General features: G+C 47.8%; 2 protein-coding genes across 3 annotated transcripts in view; one reads left to right on the forward strand and one right to left on the reverse strand.

The window, feature by feature from the left end:
- The window catches only part of NRIP2 (nuclear receptor interacting protein 2), a 23,281-nt gene extending 16,750 nt beyond the window's left edge, over positions 1-6,531 (forward strand). The window contains exons 6-7 of one of the 2 annotated variants that reach the window (XR_011328731.1): positions 344-496; positions 1,237-6,531. Coding sequence is in view for 1 of the 2 variants with exons in the window: in XM_069806716.1 (XP_069662817.1) it covers positions 344-436 (93 nt within the window). In the remaining variant the exon portion in view is untranslated. Of the gene's footprint in view, positions 1-343 lie in introns of both variants that reach the window. The other variant, XM_069806716.1, reaches the window with a different exon arrangement.
- On the reverse strand, positions 5,392-21,658 carry ITFG2 (integrin alpha FG-GAP repeat containing 2). Its single transcript, XM_069806715.1, has 12 exons — positions 21,528-21,658; positions 20,138-20,233; positions 19,658-19,699; positions 18,620-18,797; positions 18,160-18,299; positions 17,574-17,722; positions 16,342-16,436; positions 14,015-14,068; positions 11,194-11,285; positions 10,541-10,658; positions 9,765-9,938; positions 5,392-9,607 (listed from the first exon to the last, which is right to left on the reverse strand). The coding sequence occupies exons 1-12, from the start codon at positions 21,621-21,623 to the stop codon at positions 9,459-9,461; spliced, it is 1,383 nt and encodes a 460-aa protein (XP_069662816.1). The 5' UTR covers positions 21,624-21,658; the 3' UTR covers positions 5,392-9,458.
- Between the last annotated feature and the right edge of the window lie 251 nt (positions 21,659-21,909).

A 21,909-nucleotide genomic window follows, 5' to 3' on the forward strand; every position in this document is an offset into this window, starting at 1 on the left:
TGGCTGCAGCAGGCTTGCTCCTGCCTACCAAATATTTGTAGCCGAGTCAGACTCATAAAGCAGGAAAAGCATTGGGCTGAATGGCTGAGTGATGTGAGGACACGACCTCAGAGGGAGTCATAGAAAGAAGGGAGGGGAATGGCCCTGTGAAGGCTTTGGAGAGGAATCCATTGAAGGGAATAGGAGCAAGGAGGCAGCATGGGGGACAGGGAGGGGAACTCTAGGGTCTCTACAAACCCAAAGTGGGGTTGTTGGATGGTTATACAGGTTTTCCCCAGTCACAGATATCGTGAGATTTGCTATCTGAAATGTCCAGCAAGTAACTGGCTCTCCCCTTCTTTAGTGTTGCATCGACTTGGAGGAAGGAGTCCTGAGATTTAAAGCACTGAGTCAAGAGCTGCCTTTTCTACACACCTCTGAAGAGCCTGGTCAGTGACTGGCTGCATTCCCCATGTCTGGGGCTGAGGAGACTTGCTGCCATGAGAGAGAGACGAGGGTGAGGCTCACATGCCCCTAACCTTGCTGAGTTCTAGGCTGAGGCATTCACTGGGGAGTGAGAAAAAGGCAAATGGGTGCTGGAAGCTGTTGTTGCTGGGAGTGCCTCATCTTGAGAGATAACCCTCCTATCAGTGGACCCTCTTGCTTGTTCCCATGTATGCCAAGTGGGCATTTTGTTCTTGTTTTTCTATCTGTCTCTAGTCACTCCAATGCCTGCTTCTCTACTAAACTCACCCTACCCTTTTAATGACTTATTTTTACAATAGCCTCTGTTCATGAGACAAGAGAGTCTCTGTGAACAATCTGCAGTTGTTCTGTGGACAGGAGGACAGCACTTTCTCCAAAAGCCTCCAAAGATTGCCATGAATGCTTCCCTTCTTTTTGCCTCAATGTGAGCAGATTCTGCTCCCATTTCTTTGCGGGAAGGGCTCTGTGGCCAGTCCCCTCACCTGTGTTCTGGGAAGCTGGATTTTGTTACTTTTTGCTGGCTCAGAGCAGAACAGAAGTATTTTCTAGCAAAAATCTTGCAGCAAGAACACTTTTAGAGTTCTTAATTCTAAGAAACCTCTGCAGAAATGCTGAGCATAGATGTCTAGAGTACAGTGGACACTCACAGGGGCTTGGGCTTTGCCACTTTGCATCCTTGGCCACTAAGCTATATTATATGAATGGCAATGCTTATCATCTCTTGGTGTTATACGTGGTAACCAGACTTGCACACCCTGTTCTTCTGACCAGGCCTCTCTTCTCCGCACTCCAGCTGCTAGAGCTACATTCCTATCACCTCTGCTGCATCATCAGAGTTCCTGCCACTCAGTTTAAATGCTGCAATGGATTACAGTACCCAGAGTCTTCTGCTCTGTAAGCTCCTTTCTTTCAACTTGAAATCTAGTGATTGGACACAGATACATGGTCAGCCTCAAGTCCCAGCATCTTACAGCCTACCAACTTTGCTACTCCTGCATGAAACAAGAACTAGACTTCCTCACAGTATCAGCTCAGGTCAGAGAACTGTGAACTCATCTGGGATGACCAGGGTGATTATTAAGTCACTTAATTGTTGAGGGTTTTTAATTTTTTTTTTTTTAATTGCATCCTAAAGCATAGCTGTGTGATAAATACATGCCTATTCTTTACTAGCTCTAGGAAAGATGCACCAGATCAGGGCTTGTTCCATGCCTCATGACTACTGATTCACTATCCAAACTCTGCACAATGTCCCTTTGTCCACCCTTAGAATGTCATGACATTCCCATTTTGCCTGTCTTCCTGGATTAAACACAGCTGGCTCTCTTCTTTTTTCATCAAGCCACTCATTGTTTCTGTTGTGCTTCTCAAAGAACTTGCGTATGCATTTTTGCTTTTTTGTTAGTTCTTTCCTAAATCCGATGCTGTATGCTGTAGTTTAACACATGCTAAGGACAGCTGAATACATCCTGGCTGATATGATTTGGGATGCACTTACCAGTGTTAGTTGGCGTAACTGGCATCTGCTTCTCCTACAAGCAGCATCAGGCTAGTGACTTTTATTGTTAGTCATCGTATCTTGCAGCTTCTGATCTGTTCCTTGGCTTCTTTGCCATTCTTCTACTTATGATCTGATTATTTCTGGCTGCATGAACTGCTTTCCATGAATCTCCTGAATGACACCAACAGTAGTCTCATTTATGTCAGGACCTATGTCTACTCAATGAGCTTGTCTTCCAAAGTACCAGTAATTCCTCCTGGATTTGTATCACCTGTGTGTCTGACTGGCTTCTCCAACCCAGGGGTCTTTAGTGACAGTTCAGACTTGTATTAAACCATCCTGTGTCTCAGCTGGAATCTACATGCTGCCTGGGTCAACTCTACTGAAAAAATCTGGTTTGAGATAGATGAAAGACCTGTTCCTATGTGCAGAAAATCACCTAGATTCCAACTCTCACTGCTCTCTAAAAATGGCATGTGGAACAATGGAAAACATTCTGCTAAAGCTGACAGATATGTCCATTACACCTCTTATTATTCATTAACTTTTACGATCTATTTAAAAAAAAAAAAAAGACAAACCCTAACCCTAAACATTAAATCTAACTCTAACCCTAACCCAAACCCTAAAACCTAAGCCTAAACATTAAATCTAACTCCAACCCTAATCCCTAACCCTAAACTTAACCCATACAACTAACCCTTACCCATAAACCTAATCCTACCCCTAAACCTTAATGCTGGCCCTAACCCCTAATCCTAAACACTAGCCCCTAACCATAAACCCTAACCCTAAACATAACCCCCTAAATCTAACTCCCTAAGACTAACTACCTAACCCTAAAACTAAACATAACGCTAGCTATAAATCCTAACCCCCAAACCTAACCCTAATCCCCAACCCTAGCCCCTAACCCTAACTCTGTCCCTAACCCTGACCCTAACCCTAAACCTTAACACGAACCTGAACCCTAACCCTATCCCTAATGATAACCTCTAACTCTAAACCCCTAGCCATATAACTAAACCTAATCCCTATCCCTGATCCAAATCCTAACCCTATCTGATGGCTTTTGCCAGTGCCTGCAAGGGGCCCTGCTTCCCTCCAGAGCACCCCCAGGGCTTTTGCCTGGCTCTGCTCATGCCCAGGCAGGTCTCTGCTGCCTTCCAGAACATCTGACAGCTTTTGCTGGGCTTTGCTGGTGCCCACAAGTGGTTGCCAAGGGAAGGGGAAGGCCACCAACAGCTTTCAGTCCTGGCCACTTCTGTGTGAGAGCCATGCCTGGTGGGTATCTGTTCTGGAGCTGGGCTCTGGCTAGGGTGAGGGTGTAGGTCAGTATGTCTTCCCGAACTCAGACTGAAGCCAACAGGAATCTTTCCAATGATTTAAAGGGTGCTGGATGGGATCTTACAGAAAATTGGCATGACTTTGAGTTGACAATTCTGACTAGTGCCAGTCACTCGCAGCCCTGCAGATACATGCACACTAGCTGCTGTTGGAATTCACCATGTGCTGTTCCTACATGTCAAGTCTTGGGATAACTCCGCTTTTGCTCACCTTCCGAACATCCTCCAGTCCTTCTAGAAGCCTTTCTGTGGTTCGCATGCCTCATTTCTCAGATCACTAACAGTTAGGTTCCTCTGAGAATTTATGTGCTACAGCAGGTGAAAATCCCCAGCCCTATCTGTCCCTCTCTTCTCTGCATAATGAATCCTTCTTTGCATCCTCCTTATCTTCCCCCAAGAGAATCACCCATTCTTCCACACTAGTAAGTGACAAATTTGCTTCTTCCAAAAGGAATTCTTTCCTTTTTAGATAATCCTTTTAACACTTTCCTGTACCCTGGCTGCTAATACTCTCCCACGTTGTGCCACTATCTTGCCAGCCTCTCCCTCTTTGTTGTTAAAAATTGCATGTATAAATGTAGACTGTGCCACTTGCCAGTCACGGAGAGGATGTTTCCAAGCAAGTGCTAAATTAGCATGTGAGAGCTCTTCTTTTCAGCTGTAAAAACAGCTCCAGAGCAGATGACATGCTTTTCACCTTCATCCTGTCTGTGTCAGTTGAACATGCAGGTCCACACAATAAAGGTCTCTTCCACCCAGACATTGAGGAATCTGTTGCCAACATTTATCCTGGAACCTCCCCATCAACCTTTCTTGCAGACAGAACTTACAGGAAAAAACATTTATATGACTAAATGAGAACTGCAGGTCATAAGACCATGGCTGACAAGTCACTTAAATTCATTCCCTAAATCCCAGTCTAATCCTACAGTGTCAGTACCTTGCTTCCTCATCATCAAACAGAACGCCTGGTGGGTCTCCATCTCCCAAAGTTTCTTGGCATTAAATGACATGTTGTTACTGACCTTAACACATGTATTCTGAATTCTTGCCCAAACTGGTGTTTTCTCTAAAGACCAGCATTTTTGTGTCATTACATGGGAATACCAGCTTCCATTGTGAAAGACAGAAATCTTGGCTTTAAAAGATGTGATTATAAAACGGGACTTACAACATCTCAAAGAAGCAAACTGAACACCATCTACAAATATGGTAATTTTTAAAAGTCTTCCTACGTTAGGGAGCCCAGTAAGTAATTTTTAAGTGGGTTGGCAAGGTTGAAGACTGTCTCAATTGTAGTTTCTTTTGGAAAAGCCTATTATATAGATACATTTCCCTACCCTCAATTCCAGTCATCTCTATTGCTTTTGGGGGACAAGGGGAAGGAAGGAGCTATCTAAAGGTCTTTTCCACCGGAGATCAAAAAATGATAATACTTTTGAAAAGAAAGTAGAAATTTAGTACAAACTGCCACCTCAGAGCAGGACATAGGCACATCCTGTATGTGTCCAACACTGGCTTCCTCACGATGAGGCCCATCCTTCAATACAGACAACGGAATGTCATCATTTTAGGGATAATCTCTCTGAACGACCTTGGTGGTCAGGTCCTAGTAGGGCTACTCTCCAGTAGAGTAGGCACAACAGTAGTGAAACAGTCTGCAGGGAAACATCTTTCACAGCAAGTCTTTGGAACAGAGAAGCAAGTGTTACCTGGCAGGTGTGAGATACGTATGGCTGAACCTGCCCAGGGATGGGGAGATGGACTTCTGAGGCCCCTTCCAAGGCCTGTGTGCAAGAGGTAAACCTATCCCGAGAACATGCAGTCTGCCAAAGCCATCATCAGGACCATTTCCAGGAGCCTGGGGTCACTTGGCTTTGAACAAAATGGGAGCCCCAGCCATCCATATTCCCAGATGCCTGCTCCTTCTTTCACTGCTAGCGGGCGAGTTGTGGAACTGAAGACCCCTGAGGCACCTACATATGTTTGCAGCCAGTCCTCCTTTCAAGAGACTCCACTGGCAAATGCCAGGATATACCTGAAGAGTTAAAGAAATAACTATATTCAGCAAAGACAATATAAAAACAAGGGCAGGGATGGCCAGCAGGTTTATTATGTCTCAGGAAAACAAAGCAACCCCCTCCCTTTATTTTTTTGCTAGTAAATTGAACATCACAACCAAAGCCATGGATCATTGATTTGCAAATGCCCCCAGTACCTGAGAATGCTGCTGGACTCCTCACTTGCTGTGTGCTGGCACTGGGACATACAAACAGGTCTTGCAAATCCTGCCCTGTTGAAAAGCTTCCTGGCACCACTGGGTATGCCAACCTGCTACTGAGTAGGATGCAGCAAACAACATTTTCTGCTGCATGGGAGGGAACAACTTCTAATTCCAACTCTGTGGCTTGTGCTGGCTGGCAAGGACAAGCAGGCAATGAGCTACAATGAAAGTATAATGTAACTCCTAGCCTACCCTGCTCCTTCTCTGAGCAGATATATATACTTCACAGAAAATTGTTGCCAGTGAAAGTAGCCTGAAGCATTGACTTCAGAAGTATTGACCATAGCCAGTCTATTAACTGTCACTTTGGAGTTTAGGGCATGAAAAAGGAAGGAAAGTCATCTTTTGGCCAAGGAACAGTACAGAAGTTCCAATTAATTTTTCTGTAGACAAGTTTTCATTTTCCTTTGTGCACAAGGGCCACAGGAGCCAAATGCATCTGCAAGTTATTATGTGCTGTAAGCAACATAAGACTGGCAGGGAAAACCCTCAAACATTAGTGTTTTTCCTGTCAAATGGTTTTAAGAGCTGAAGAGTTTTGGGGAACAGATGATCTGTAGCGTCTGTATCGTCTCACCTCTGCTTTCCACAATGCAGCACGCCTAGGCTTGCACAGCACACAGCAATGTTATCCTCAGGCCAACAAGAGAAGAGGGCTAGGTTGCACAGGTTGCCCTGCCCAACATTTGCATTGGTTTTGCCCCATTTTCTTTAAAAGATGGTTCTTAGGAAAATGTCATCCCTCCCCCATTAACCCATTTCCTGTTTCTTCTCAATAATTAACAGTCCAACAGTGGATCAATTTGACCTTCCTTCCTTGGAAATCATTTGACCTGTATAGCAAAGTTTGTTTTGCATAAAACAGTTTCAGTCATACAACCATTTGTATTCCCCTTGCGCTTTTGTTGCTAATAAAGGTTTATATTTGGCATGGACAGACAGCATTGAGTTGTTCTCTGTTATGAGTGTAGACAATCCTCTTTCCCTGTTAGGCCTTGAGAAGGAATTAAAATATAGCAGCACTGCAATAGCCTGTAAGACACAGCTACCAGGTTAGCTCAGCCTGGCCCAACTCTCAGGCAAATAAAATGCTCCAGGCAATTGCTGCAGGAGCCTCTAGGGTTCCAGCAGTGGATCAAGAGAGAGAGTACTTCTGTGGAGAACACCTGCCCCACCAAAGCTAAACAGTGGGGCCATGGCAGGCACAAGTTGTGGTACGACTGCGCCTGTTTTTGTCAAATCACACACAGCAGAAGACCCCGTCACTGGTGCAGCAGTACACACGCCAGGCTCTGCGAGCCGTGACTGAAAACTCAGGCATTACTATGTTCTGTTGCTTGCAACCATCCTGTTTCTGTCCCCTGTGGGGGGGAGAAGCGACAGAATTTGGGAGGGGGGAGGCAGGGGCGAAGGGGGAGCAGGACAAGAAAATACACAGCTTTAAGTAGAGGAAGAACAGCAGTCTGTGTTAAGGATGGAAAAACAGCATGTGCCAAGACACAGGCCTGTTCAGGGACATTGCTAAAATGCCGTTTCCGTTGTATGCTTCTGGAAACGGCTCTGCAGAGTCCTGCTCTGCTGTGGTCCCTCTTCATGTCAGTTCCACTAATTCTGAAGTGCAAGATTAAAACCAGATAGCAACAGGGGCAGGCAAAAAGTATTGCAGAATACAGTGAAACCAAACTGTCCACCCCACCTGTAGGGACATCTGCTTCTCCCTGACTCAGCTCGGCCCCAAGGGGAGGAGGTAAGCATAGCAACTGCTGCTACTTCACCTGAAGGGAGAGAAGGGAGAATCCTTACTCATTCTGGTGATCAGAAAGAACAGCTTTAGGTTTGGGGAAACAGAAACCTGGAAGTAGCAAGAAACCAATATACTGTGGTCTAGTTAATAGCCCCAACAAGACTCACCTTCACTAGGAAAGGACTATCAGACTGATGAGAGCCCAAGGGGTCACACTGACTAATTTGCCAGAAGCAATGGTGATTGCCCACTGGCATGGGCAGCTGCCCATCTCAGCATCATGACAGCTGAGAATTTCTTGAGGTTACAGTCCAGAGCTGACAAGCTTCAAGACAACTCCTTGCTTTAGCCCCTCAGCAGAGACGGTCCCTACACTATCAGCTCTCCATAGCTGACAAACTCAAGCCCTGCTGCTCTGAACACCACTGTCACTAAAGCACTATTGACTTGAGAGTTCCTGCCTGAGGGGTCCTATTGTACACAAGCACTTAGTATGACAGGGAAACATTTAAAAATGCTTCTCAGTGAGGTCATTAAAATGCAGAGAAACTTCCACTGTAGTTACAGAGTCAGAAGACAGAGTGGTCCGAGAAGCAAGGAGAGTGTTAGCTGGTACAGAGCAGGTCATAACATTTCACTTTCACAGCTATCAAATGCAGAGGACAGAAGCTGTCCTCTACAAAGCTTATATAAATCTATGGATGGAAATTGCAAAGAAAAGCTAGGGCTTATTACATAAAGATCCTGCCCTTCTACCACATAGGGCTACTTTAACAACAGTCCTTTTGACCCAAGGGCAAGACACTCCTTTCCGCTATACAAAGTCTTTCTCCCAGTTAGAGCTGCCCTTGGATGTTTTGCAGAGTATAGCACAGCAGGATTTCAACAGCCTGCAGGATCTTTAAATGTTACCATTTGCTAAAAAGAGATCACTGAATATTTGCTCTGGCTTGGATGAAACCCCCTCAGGCTGCCATAAGGGTGAAGAGACAGCTCCATCCGTTATGCACATCCAAAACATCACACAAGTCAGAGAAGATAATAGGTGCAAAACAGCAGGTGAGCCTGCTGCTCCTATCCTAATAAGTTGAGTTAGGAAAGGGGCAAGCTGAGATGGGGAAAAGCAGAACACCAGAAGCATGTGGAAAGGTTCCTGCCCTGGCCTTTGCATACAAGCAGCCTGGGTGAGCAACGGCCATTTCCAGACTCCGTATACCAGTGAGTGGAATGCCACGTCCAGTCCACCTCTTTCAGTTGTGCAGGACTCAAAATAGCATGGCACTCTCCACAACAAGAAGGAAGTGTGGCATTTCCACTGCTTATTATGGAATGGCCAAGCTCACAGCACCACAGATCCACAGTTAAGACAGACTCCTCTTATTGCCCAGTTCACAGCTGCTTTGCTAAGTCACAGCCATCTCTGGGATCACCCTGCCCAAGACAATGGAGACAAGCAATGCCTCTCGAGTACAGCTGGGGTTCACTGGAGCTGTTACCTCTCAAGATTTTATTAGTGCAAGTTGTGGTTCTTCTCACACATGTCTCCAGCTCTTCGGAACGGGAGATAGTTCGTGAGAAACTGCTTGTAGAAGAGCAGCAGCAGAGCAAAGGCAAACAATGCCTGGGTCTACTTTAAAAACACACCTAAATGGAAAAGAAGGCCCTCACCTGCTCCCTAACTTGGTTCCTCCATCTGCAGCTCCTGTGCTGTGATCCTGCTAAGAATTCAGAAGTAATCACTAGAGCAGCAAGAATAGGACAAAACAGAGACTGAGCTCAGCTGTTCTCTCCACTTATGCCCTCAGTGCTCCTTCACAGTCACCCATAAAGCACCTTAGCTAGCAGAGAACATGGAAACTGGCAATGGAAGGCAAATGAGCAGGACCCTGGACTCTCGCTGTTCTGGTAGCTTGCTCAGCCAAAAGCAAATCAACCCACCACCTTCACTCAAGCCTACAGCCAAGCACATCCCTCCGCAGAACCCAGCCTGTACACCCTTTGCTGTCTGCAAGCTTTGACAGAGATTGGACAAGAACAGTCTCCTCTTCCTTAGATGCCCAATTCCAGTCAGAGAAGAGTTTGTGCTGGTATTGAAGATGTCAGCCTCCATGTGACTTGTTATAATGGATCCTGGATGACAGTGTAGTGGGCAGAGGAGTCTGTTCCAGCAGGATCCTGACACTGCGAGGGGCTGCTCTGCTGCTGTTTCTCAGGAAAATACAGTGTTTTGTGAATCAGATCTTTGACAGCAGAAACATTGCTTCTTTCTATAGAAAAGAGAGACAGTTGTTAGGGATTCTCAACAGACAGTATGAAAGCCCCTCTTCCTCAAGAAGTACCTAGAACTCTAGTTCCCAGCACATCACCTGCCAGTAGCCCTTCCTCTCTTTTTTCCTGTATGCCCTTCACCATTTCTGCACTCACCTACACCCAGCTGCTGCAGGAGGTTTTCAAACTCTGGGTCACAATCCAGGATTTTCAACAGGTTGGTGGACTCCATTCTCTCCAGCTGCACATCCCAGTAGATGTAGATCTTCTGATTGAAGCTGACATAAACCAGGCAGGGGCTGTTGCTTCCTCCTTTGCATGCATAGAGGCCTGAAGAAAGCAAAAGTGTGGAGATCTGACTATTTCCAAAAGGACAGAGAAAGCAAATAGATAACTTCTCATGATGAGGTACCAAAGCTGTTAGCAGAAAGCAGAGAGCACCTGGGGGGAAGGGCACAGACATGTACTCGGGCATATGAAGTCCCTCTGAGAAAATGCAAGAAAGTGTCTCTAAACCGTTATTAATGCATGGAAGCTTGGGGATTTGCAAGCTGCTGCTTGCAGGTCTGAGAGAGGGGACTGAGCAAAGCCATAGCTCAGGCTAGTTCCATGGGGCTCCTTATCCCCATATAAGAACTGCTTAGAAGTCTGCAAATTGAAAAAGCAGTAAAGACAAGAGACCACTGTAGTACTCCCAAAAAGAATAGGGAAAAACCCCCAAACCATCACAGACAAACCTCAACGTCACCTCCTCTCACCCCTACTTTTCCCAGATGCCACCAGCAGAAAGACTAGCTGGACTTTCTGCAGTATACACACAGGGAAATTATTCCCCACTGCAGACAGGCAAAGGATTCCAGGTCTCCCAGAGGGGAGTAGTAGCTTTGAGGGAGAAATGCTGTGAGGGCTGGCTTTGCAGTCAGGCTGCCCACCTGCACAGAACGCACTGACATTCTCATCTGCTTGAAATCTGGCAACAGTCCGATTGTGGTCGATGATGTATGTCTGGCCATCCCATGCACAGGCAATCACCTCCTCATGCCCATTGCCCTGCAGGAATGATAAGATTGCATATTAGCACAGACATCAACTATTCCCAGAGGCAGTCAAGAATCTTTCCTGCTTTTTCAGAGACAGAACACTCATGTCTGAACAAGACGTCACTTTTGGACATCTTGTCCAGACATTTTGCACTTGTCCAGTCTTTTTGCACTTGGAGACCATCTCTCTCTTCTCTATCATAATCCTTAGGTATCATAAGAGCTCCTAGACAATCGGGGTACTAGCAGTATGTAAAACCATTCAACTTTGCAATAAGTTAAAAGAGCAGCTGGGGCACGAAAAAGTTCACAGGATGCTGGGCTCACTAGGTCAAACAGGTGGACACAGCTCAACCTCTTGCAGGTGGACAGACTGACACAAGTGCAGAATGCACTGGTACAGTCAGAGCACTCTGTGTCATCCTGAGATAATACCAGCCTTTTTCAGCTGAGTCATACTCCCCTTGCCCTTCCTAAATTCATATACACAAAGCCATGTTGAGCTTTTGTCTTCATCCCTCCCAGCCCTATTCCCAGACACTCACAGTAACATCCAGCTTTTCCAAAGCAAACAGCTGGTGATCAACCTGCACAGACCAAAGCAGCTTGTCTGCTCCCTCCATGAGTTTCAATGTCCCTGAAAGGAAAAAAGAAAGAAAGAAAAAAAAAAGATTTTCTTGAAAATACTAAAAGGGAGCAAGATGTTTGCCAACACTGGGCCCTGCGCACTCCTTCAACACTTGGGGTCTGCTGGCAGAGGGTTGGGCCCATGGTACAGGCTGTGGTTGCTAATAGGCAACACAGTTCCAATTCTGGGAAGGACAGCAGTCCATTATCTTGTTATCAGTAACTGGAAACAGAGAGGAAAAATGGCAGCAGCCCTGCTAATAGCATTGTGCTCTAAGACAAGAAGAAAACTGCCAAAAACAGGCTCCCAAAGTACAGTATGTCAACAGATCTCACATGAGACAGTGAGTAAACTAGAAGCTTCTTACCATGTCCCACAAGATCGTGTGATCTCAGCACATCATGCTGACAAGTATCAGCTGAGAGCTGGCTGGCTAATAGCATGGTGTCATGGTTTGACCCCAGCTTGCAACTAAGCACCACGCAGCTGCTCACTTACTCCCCCCCGGTGGGATGAGGGAGAGAATCAGAAGAGCAAAAGTGAGAAAACTCATGGGTCGAGATAAAGACAGTTTAATAGGTAAAGCAAGAGACACGCACACAAAGCAAAACAAGGAATTCATTCACCACTTCCCACGGGCAGGCAGGTGTTCAGCCATCTCCAGGAAAGCAGGGCTCCAGCATGCCTAATAGTTACTTGGGAAGACAAATGCTATCACTCTGAATATGCCCCCCTTCCTTCTTCTTCCCCCAGCTTTACATGCTCAGCATGATGTCCTATGGTCTGGAATATCCCTTGGGTCACTTGGGGTCAGCTGTCCCAGCTGTGTCCCCTCCCGACTCCTTGTGCCCCCCCAGCCTCCTCGCTGGTGGGGTGGGGTGAGAAGCAGAAAAGCCCTTGGCTCTGTGTAAGCACTGCTCAGCAATAACGAAAACATCGCTGAATTATCAATACTGTTTCCAGCACAAATCCAAAACATAGCCCCATACTGGCTACTATGAAGAAAACTAACTCTATCCCAGCCAAAACCAGCACACACAGGCATGGCCTCCTGGCTGCTAAAACCATACTGGACACTTACCCCACATACCATTTTTCTATCATCCAGAGATACTGTGATAGTACAGGGGCGGGAGGTGGGGGTATGGTGGTGGTGGCGGCCATGATAGACTGGAACATAAATACGAATCTATCCTCCCAGTGCCCTCCAGCCTCGGTAAGGCTCATGAGTGAGCCACAGCGAGGCAGGAAGCCTTGCCAGATGCAGAAGCTTCACCAGATGCAGAAGCTTCAGAGTTCAGGTCCAAAGAACAATCAGAAATTCCCTAGCAGGACATCATTGGGCAGGTAGACATCTGGCCCAAACAGGCCAGGCTGCCTATCTGGGAACAGAGAAGCACAGCACCTTGTCTCCACACTTGGTTTTTTGGACAGAAACCCCGCGTTCAACTCATTAGATTCAGTCCTATTGCAGCCTGTCCTATCACTTCTCAGTCAGGGGCACAGCAGAAGAACCTGGCTCCAGGCCTGCGTGAGGCCAGCTCCTCTCTACCAATACTCAAGTTCCAGCATCCATTTCCTTTAATGCTTTTGGAAACAACCCAAGTCCCTTCAAGTACAAGGACACATCTCTGCTGTGGTTTAGTGTCGGAGTGAGAGACGGACCTGGAGTAACGACGGAATCTCTGTATGAGTATGATCGTTCTCCCTTTATTCAAGTTTCTACAAAGTATATATAGACAAAAAACAAAAACATGCGCTAGCAACATCTATATGATTGGCTTATAGTTTTTGTTCACGTGCCCGAAACGCTCATACGATTGGTGGGGACCTTTTGTCCACGCGAAACAGTACTTCCTCATTTCTTGGAGATGGTTCCGCTTATCTTGATTACTAAGTGGTGACTTCCTTATTTTTGAGCTGCTCAAGGACAGTTCATGGTCATTTCGGGGCCTCCGTTTAGCTCAAAGGCTGGATTGCTTATTGCAATCAAATCGTGCCCCTTTTCACTTAGCCATTCCTCCACAGTTTAGAAGCTCCTGTCTACATGAATGGCACTGTTGAACTGACATCTCAAACAGTTGTTTGACCACTGGGTAAGCAGGCAACTTAGGAGTCAGCAGATGAAAAGTTCTAGTCTCACTCTCCATCTCGAGCTTTCAGTGTGCCTTTGGGCCAACGACCTAGGCTCTTCATTTTCCCTGCTGCTCACTGCAGCATGGCTTTAATACTTCTAACCCCATAGGCCATAGGACCATACAAGTAACTAATGTTTGTAAAATGCTTTGAAATCCACAGATGAATAGACTGTACCAGGGGAGACAGAAAGGCAGATACTAGTAACAGATAGAAAACACAATAGGTTTCCTGAAGAGAGCAAGCCTGTGCAATATCAGACCCAATTCAGTAAGGAACAGAAAAATAGGTTCAGCTTTAATGTTTCATCATATCCTCAGAAACAGGTATGTTATCACACACCTCATTTATGGGGGACTTGCTCACAGTGACAACTCTTACCTTGGCACCTGTCTTAGCCTTCATGCCTTCATATAAAATATGTCAGCAGAAGGAGTCTTTGAGTCAAATTCTCTTGCCTGACCCAGGAAGCATTTCTGAAGCCCAGCTCCCCCTTCTTTCAAAACCAGAAGTACTGAGCCCCTGGTTCCTTGCTTTGAATTAGTGACAGGCGCTGGCCACCCCACAACAGGTCTTTCTTTGAGGACAGTGGTAGGACTTACCATCCAGAGTACAGAGGGCGAAGAGACCGGAGCCACTATTCTCACTGGAGCAGCCTGTAAGTGCAGAAGAGAATTACAGGAGTTGATGTCATTTTATAGCATTGTCCCCTCCCTCTCCTGAAAAAAAAAAAAAAAAAAAGATCCAAAACAAGCTGATCCATCCTGCCTCTCTTTTTTGCCCAGCCTTAACACTTTGCTTAGCATCTGCAGATTCTTGCAACCAACTGCACTTGACACTGGCTTTTATTTGTAGGGCACTGGCATCTCAAAACCCAAGACCTTTGGTTTGCACTAATATAGGCACAGGGTTAAAAGAGAGGTACTGCCAGGACAAAGCCCTATCACACTAGCACAAAAGCACCTCCATGGCAACTCCTGAATCAGTCTGGATATCATGCTACCAACTCTGTTGTTTTCACTACAGCAAAACTGCACAGAAGCTGTGATGCTCTCCCAGCAAACACTGGTCCTTGGGCTAGAGAGCCCTTGCTTTATGAGCAGATTAGACACGTGCCTTCATGCTCATCTACACACTAAGCCCTGGCTTTCCTGGGCTATGCTTATACATCTGTGAACTTCCTGCAAGCAGTATCCTCTCCAAAGCCTGTGTATCACAGTTGTGTGCAGGACAGCACTGAAAAAATGTGACTAGTTAAATCTGAAGAGGAGACTCCCCTGACCACTGGGCTGCTTCAGCCCTTCAGTACACTCTCTACCAGTCAGAAAAGACATGCAAGGTCAGGTTTTGAAAGTGATATCACACTTGGTGGGGGAGGACTGGAGCTGTATTCAACTACAGCTGCATTTAATTCTTTCAGTGACCATGTAGGAGACACTGGCTCCCTGAGGTCTGCAGGAACCCAGGAAACCTGGCAGTCGGGGACAAGTCAGCAGAGCTGAAAGCAAACAGGCAGTTTCCCCAGAATGACGTAGTAACTGCAAGCCTCCCTCCACTGCCCATAGACAGCTCCAAGCTCCAGCAGCCTGCACACTCCCCAGACACAGACTACGCTATTTCTGCAGATCAGCTTAAAGCAAACAGTCAGCTGGTTGAGTGCTCTGTTGCCCCTAGCTGACATTCATCCAGGTAGGCTCTGATCCAAATGATCTGCTGTGTCCCCCTTACAAACTGGTCAGCATGGCACTCTTCAGCTGTTTCATTACTAGTGGTCCAGCATCAGTGGGCTTTTCACAACCTTCTCTTCATCCCTTATTCTGTGTGCCTTCATTTTTCACAGAGACCTCTCATTAGATGCACGGCTTTGTATGCAGTGAAATAAGTGATTTCATGCTCTGTTGACCACGTTGCTCATAGTAGCATCCAAGATGCTGAAAACATGACAAGCTTAGGAACTGGGGAGGAAGGGTAGTCTGGGGAAAGGGAAGAGGAGGGGTTTCAGTGGATTGCTCTTCTCCCCCAGCTCTAATTACATTGGACAGCCTAAATCATTTCTCAGACAGCACTGCAGAGGGTAATACTTGGACAGAGCAAATGCAGCTGGATTCCAGCCAGCTGCACACAAGAGAAAGTAAACTGCATTGGGAATTTTCTGCCTTCTCTTATTATGCCCACACGCTCCGAGGAGGAATGAGAGCTGCTTATTCTCCATAGGTACCAAAACAGGGTTCAGCAGGTGCACCAGGCACAGGTCATAGCACAAAGCAGTTACACAAGGGAAGCAGTGGCAGTGTGTAAGAAAAGTCTGGAAAAAACAGCAGTGTGTCAGGGCTGAGAGGAGCCAGCAGTTGTGGAGAGTTTAGATACAACAGCTGAACAGAATACATCAGAAGGAGACAGAGGACAGTGATATAAATGAAATATGGAAGCAGCTCTGGAGGGGTTGGGACTGCATTGGTGAAAGAATAGCAGGATATAGCTGGCAGGCATTGGGAATCAAATGCTGAAGAGCACAAAAGCAAGAATAAAGATGAGGCTGTGGAAAGGAAGGGATGCATCTAGGGAATAAGAAGAGGGCATAAGCTACAGCCATGCAAAAGCAAAGACCAAGGACATCTGTAGGAGCAAGGCATGGCAGCCATTCAGGATGACTAACTGCAGGCCACTGGAGGCTGCAGAGAAACTGTTGTGCTAGGTCAAGAGTAAGAGCTACCTAGGGAAGGACAAAGGCTATAAAAAGTTCAAATGCAAATATCCAGCTGTCTTTCTTTGGGAGCTGGCTAACAGAAGCCGAGTTCCCTCTGTTCTTGCAGCTGCCTCCCACTGTTATTTTTCAATCACGGGAAATCTGATTTCACGCTGGACTGACGTATTGAAAAATTATCGGAGCAACTGTTGGGCCAGAGATCCCAAGCTCCTAATCTCTCACCTCGGCCAATGCTACCAATTAGATGAGTGGAAACATTCTTGTTGTGAATCCGTCCAGATGTTTGGTGTAGAATAACATCTCGAATAGGGGCCTCGCTAGGGAAAAGAGAGACAGACATCAGGGAAGGGTTAGGGAACCATGCCTGGGACTGTGCCAGAACAATCTAAAGAGCAGCGTACTCCAAAGCTCTACAAATCCAGAGACTGATAGAGTTTGTGCATAGGTTAGCCCTTTAATTGTAAAGGCCAAGGAAAAGAATGCATGCCACCCTAGGTATGAAAGGAACTTGCTAAATGATTAACAAACAAAACCAGAATGATTTGATGCATCAGAAAGCTGGAAAGAGCTCAAAGGAAAAAAAAAAAAAAAAGAAAAAAGTCAGTAAAACATGTATTCCAATCAAGGAAAAAAAGTCAATTTTTATCATTACTGTCACGTAAGCCTGGGTGCTTTTCGCTCAGGAAGTGTCTGCCCAGGGTTGAACAGGTTGGTCAGAGACCATGTCTGGGCCTGGCTCCTGGCTAGGAGGGTACCACTCCAGTAAGGTCTTCAAGACATCAAGGAGACTTAATTGCCTAGGCTCCCCTCCTTCTGCAGTTTTCTGGGTCTGCCTTAAAAATCTCACAGAATACCACAGAAGCACCTGAATTCCCCACAAGGATCCCTCCAGCACCAAGGACAATAACCCACTGCTCATCCCAGTTGCTCTGGTTGTGATTTACAGCACTGGCTGCCAGGGGTCTCATTAGGAAAACCTCCAATTACCTCACCTGGAAGAAACAAGTGAATAAACCCAAAGTGTCATCCCAGGCTTCGGACTAACTGAGTGTGGTCCAGCCTTTCAGTTGCTACCCTTCTCACCATTAGATAGGTCACCAGATTGCCTACTACTCTTCCTCTGGAGATCTAGGTCACTCCTTTCCCTGCCTTAGCCCCCAGAACCACCCCCCTCAGTGAGCTGGTTTTGCCACTCTCCTTGCCCAACCCAAGGAGAAGAGAGTGGGATATAAGGAAAGCAGTAGCATTCATCTTTGTGACAGAGACATGAAGAGTGTTCATGGAAGCTGGGGTGCCGGCGGGCTTAAGTCATGAACTCCCAGCAGTGTAGGCGGTCACTGAAGCAAGGACAAATGACAGCACTCCCCCTCAGAAAGGTGGTGTGGCGGGGCCCCCTTGTGACAGCTATCTACAGCGGAATCTCCTTATCTAGCCCATGCAGTAATGCTCTTCACCTGCTTGGGACAGAGTTGTCTCTTCCCTCTGTCGTGGCCTGCTGCTCTGAGTCCCAGGTGCACAGAAGAATGGCATAACCGCAGCCTGGCTGAGACACCATCATCTCCGGTGAGCCATCAGGGCCTGGGTTCACAGAGAGGCTGTCCACCTATACTGGCAGAGGAAAAACATGGATAGAGTCAAACTGATAAACACCTCAGAAGGGTTCACTGTGCTCCTCGTACCTAAGCTTGAATATGGCAGACCTTCTGACAGAGCTGAGCAGGAGCTGAACAAATTCAGCTAGAAGCAAAACGTCCAAGTTACAGTAAAAGGTTGTTTCCCTACCAAAAGCCACCTAAGAACAAGACTAGTATTTTCCACAAACGCTCTCTAGTTGGGTGAGAGCAACTGACTGTTTCCCAGACCAACCCACCAGCTGCTCTGCACATACAGGACAACCACCGGGCAAATCTCCTTTCAAGTCATCAACATGACAATTGCTTTGTTGATAGGACTGTGATTTTGTGCTTGCTTCTTCCCTTGGGAGAGCCAACTCTTGAAGACTGTAAGACAAGTTCTGCTCTGAACATCCCGTTTCCTTACCTGACCTTCTAGCAGCCATTTCTTCAACAGGAGCAGCTGCCCAGAGATATGGTCTGAATTCTCCGACAAGTCCTCCCAGCGGAAGGCACGTACCACCCTGTCAGTGTAACCCACCACCAGCTCACACTTCCCATCTCCATCTGCAGGGAATACAGGGAGATAGATGGGGTCTCTCAGCCTTTCATAGCCCCAAGAGCCTCAACATTCAGAAACCACTGTGCTGGCTTCCATCAGGTAGCATCCCTGAGGATCCCAATCCTGTAACGGGAACTTGCACTTCGGGAAAATTCCTGAAGGTCTTGCTTCCCTCCTCCATGACTTGGCTGTGGTTTGCTAGAGCACCTGTTACAGCAAGGTAGTAATTTCCTTCTGCAAGTCCCACACCACACACTTTCTCTCCCCCACCACCTCATACCCAAACTCCCTCACCCTGCACTCCCACAAAGGCTTCCCAGCTCACCAATGTCATTGATCAGCATGACCTTGGTGTTGGCAGGAATATGCTGCTTGAACACTGGCTTCTGCTCTTCTGCTGCTGCCAACTCATGGTGGCCTGAAGCATCTGGGTGTTTTGAAGTTGGAGAAGTCAGGTCAAAAAGATGAAACCAGCCCTCTGCACTCACCGCCACCACAAGATTCTAAGAGGGAAGAGAAAAGCCTTTGATTTTTCCTCCTTTAGAAACTGCAGAAGCTGGCCCACAGCAGGGCGAGGGAAGGTAATGTGGGTAGATCCATCAAGATCAGTGACTGTTACAGAGGGAGCAGGGGAAGGTTTTTGGCCAGCATACAAACTACTCGGGTACCACAGGGTGCAAACTTCTTGTTCATCCTTGTCAGACTAGGGTACTCAAGCTGATGCGTGCATGCAATCCCCAAATAATGTGTGGCTTTCTCAATGCTCACTTCAGCTCTGCTCCCCCCTGGAGCACACATAGCTACAGTATTTTAGGCAGGGTGCCTAAACTGGGACTTTTGGACTCAGTGGTCCTGGCTTAACCCCCAGAAACAGCAATCTAGCAAAATGAGTCATATTAGACCCAGTGGAATTTGCTTGGGAGTCTAGACTATTCTGCGGCTCAGTCTTGTTTAGATGACCTTAAACGCACACAGCCAAGCGGCAGAAGGGCCACGGCCCACAGCACAGACCAGCACTGAGCAGGGCAAAAGCCACTGAGGAAAAGGAGCAACGCCCAAACCACCAAAGCCTAGTGGCACTCACACAGGGGGACATGGAAATCAATAGTACTTCATGAAGACAGGATGGATTTCCTTGCTCACTAAAACCTGCATATGGCTCACAGAAAGATACAGGTTATATGTAAACAGAAGAACAGCTTTGAAACAGTAGTGCTGAAGCTGTATGAGCAAGGGCAGATCCTGGAGAGAAAGCACCTGCAACCTGTCCTCCTCCACACTCAGGGTATGACATGACCCTAATCTCCTAAGCACCTCCCACATGCCCTACAGACACAGCTGGGAAGAGTTTGGCTGCTCTCACCTTTCCTTTATTGCATACATCTCCCACACCAACACATGTGAGCTGCAAGAGAAAAGAAGGACATACGTAAGAGGAGGCAACCCAGAAGAGCACTTTGGGATAAGCCTCTGCCTTACCCCCTCCTCTGTCATAAACCATCTCTTGAACTTTCAAGGACAAAGAGAGCAGATTCATGGACAGAAACACATCTGCCATGCAACTGTCCAGAGCCCTGGGGCAAAATCCACAGTGCACACGAACAGGGTCAAGGTGGGACAGAAGCCTAGTTCCTGTGTTTGTTCAGTACTTTGCTCGTCACTTCCAGCCCACTGGGCTAGCTGTGGGCAAAAGCAGGGTCTTGCATAACTACATGAAAGGCACCAGAACCGGTTCTGGCTGCCATTCCCCTCTGGCCTACATATTCCTAGGCAGTGGTCAAGGATAGCTGGCTGCAAATACCCCAGAAGGCCCAACCAGTTAAAAATTTTGTCAAGAACTGACCATTCCTTGGCAAGATCGCACAGCCCAGGGTTTGCTGTCATCATTCTTGTAAACATAGAGTTTCCCGTTGGTGTCTCCCACCACTAGCTCATTCAGCTGTAAAAGAGAATTGGGTTAGTAAGAAGAAATTCACAATTACAGTAACAGTATTCCCACACAGCAATAATTACAGAATTTATACCAAAAATTCACTCTGTGGGAAGCAGCAGCAAAGCAAAACAAGAGTTAAAGGACAGCCTCGAATCAATAGAGAAAGTCTGGGAAAGAACAAAAGCCCTAATTTTACTCTCGCAGATAAAAGAGCTGGAGAGTGGCTCCTTAGAGCAACATCCCCTTATCCACTGCTTCTCTAGCCATTGTTTCAGAGTTGCATCACTGACCGTTTTAACATCCTGCTCTGCTAATCACCCCCCTCATCACCCCATCTTTCATCCTTCAATCTAGATTGACTCGATCTTTCTTGAATCACCTGAGGAAGATGATGGCAGCGAGGAAAATGTAGTCATCCAGCCAGAAAGAGGCTGTAAGAACACTTACAATAGATTTACACTGGATGTTCAATCTCACTGATGAAGGGGTAAAAGTCTTTCAGAATGCTGATTATTTCTTTGAAGACAACTGCTAAAAATCACCAACCACCCCTGCTGACGAGCCTGCTCCTACTACATCATCTTCTGCATCATGCCTCTGTGTATTTAAATTGTGTGCATTTCCTAACTCCCTGCACACGTTGCCCCACATAACACGCCTTCTTACGGGAAAATTTGTTTTATCATCTCCTGCACTGCTAGCCATGACGCTTTTCAGGACAGGGCTGTAATAACATTTGACCGCTGAGAAGAAGGGACAGTTTACGTACATCTGGTTAAGCTAACCGCCTCCTAGTTACAGACGAATCAGACCCATCAGAAACAACCGTTTGTGGGGCTGATGGCAGCGTCCCCGATGCACATTCATCCATCGCACAGCTCAAGAGACACCGAAACTCGGCTCTCCCCTGCTGGCGACCCGCTGGGCCCCCGCAAAGCGTTTCCCCGCGCCCCTACGTCCCCGCACCGCCACAGCCGAGCGTCTCTCTTTGGGACCAGACCCCGACCTCCCTCCCGGCTGTGCGGCACCCAGCGCCCGCCGACCTGCTGCGCGCAGAGTCACCGAAACGTTCCGCCCGTCAGGGACCTCCGGGGGCCGCCTCACCCCTGCCACTGCTGCCCCCCGCCCCGCCGCTGAGCGCGGCTGCGGGCAGCCCCGGGCCGCCCCCGGCTGCTCCCCAGGCCGGCCGAGCCCGGTCCGTGAGGGGCGGCCCGCTGCTGCGGCCTTCTCCCCGCCTGCGCCGCCCGAAGCCTCTGCCGCGGCCTGCAGCCCCCGGCCCGCCGCCACCCCGCCTCCGGACCGTGTCGTTGTCGGCATCCCCCAGGCAGATGGCGTGAGGGAAGAGGCTGCCGCCGAAGTCGAGCGCCACACACTGCACGTAGCTGACGGACCGCATCCCCCCGCCGCCGCCTGACAGGCCGCCCGCCAGGCCGGGGCGGCGCGGGGGGGAGGGGGGGAACGACGGCGGCTGCGCAGGCACAAAAGCAGCCGGGGAGCGGAGGCGCGGGGAATCACGTGAGGGCGGGGGCGGTGCTGCCGCTAGGCTCCGCCCTCCCGCCACGCCCCCTCAGCGTGCCCGCTCCCGGGGCCGCGGGGGTCCCGGTCACCGCCGGCCGCACCGAGCGGGGCCCGGAGGGGTCGTTCCCGCTGCCGCAGACGACAGCGAAGCGGGACGGGTCCGC

The sequence above is a fragment of the Haliaeetus albicilla genome, chromosome 19 (assembly GCF_947461875.1).
Source record: "Haliaeetus albicilla chromosome 19, bHalAlb1.1, whole genome shotgun sequence".
Taxonomy (NCBI): domain Eukaryota; kingdom Metazoa; phylum Chordata; class Aves; order Accipitriformes; family Accipitridae; genus Haliaeetus; species Haliaeetus albicilla.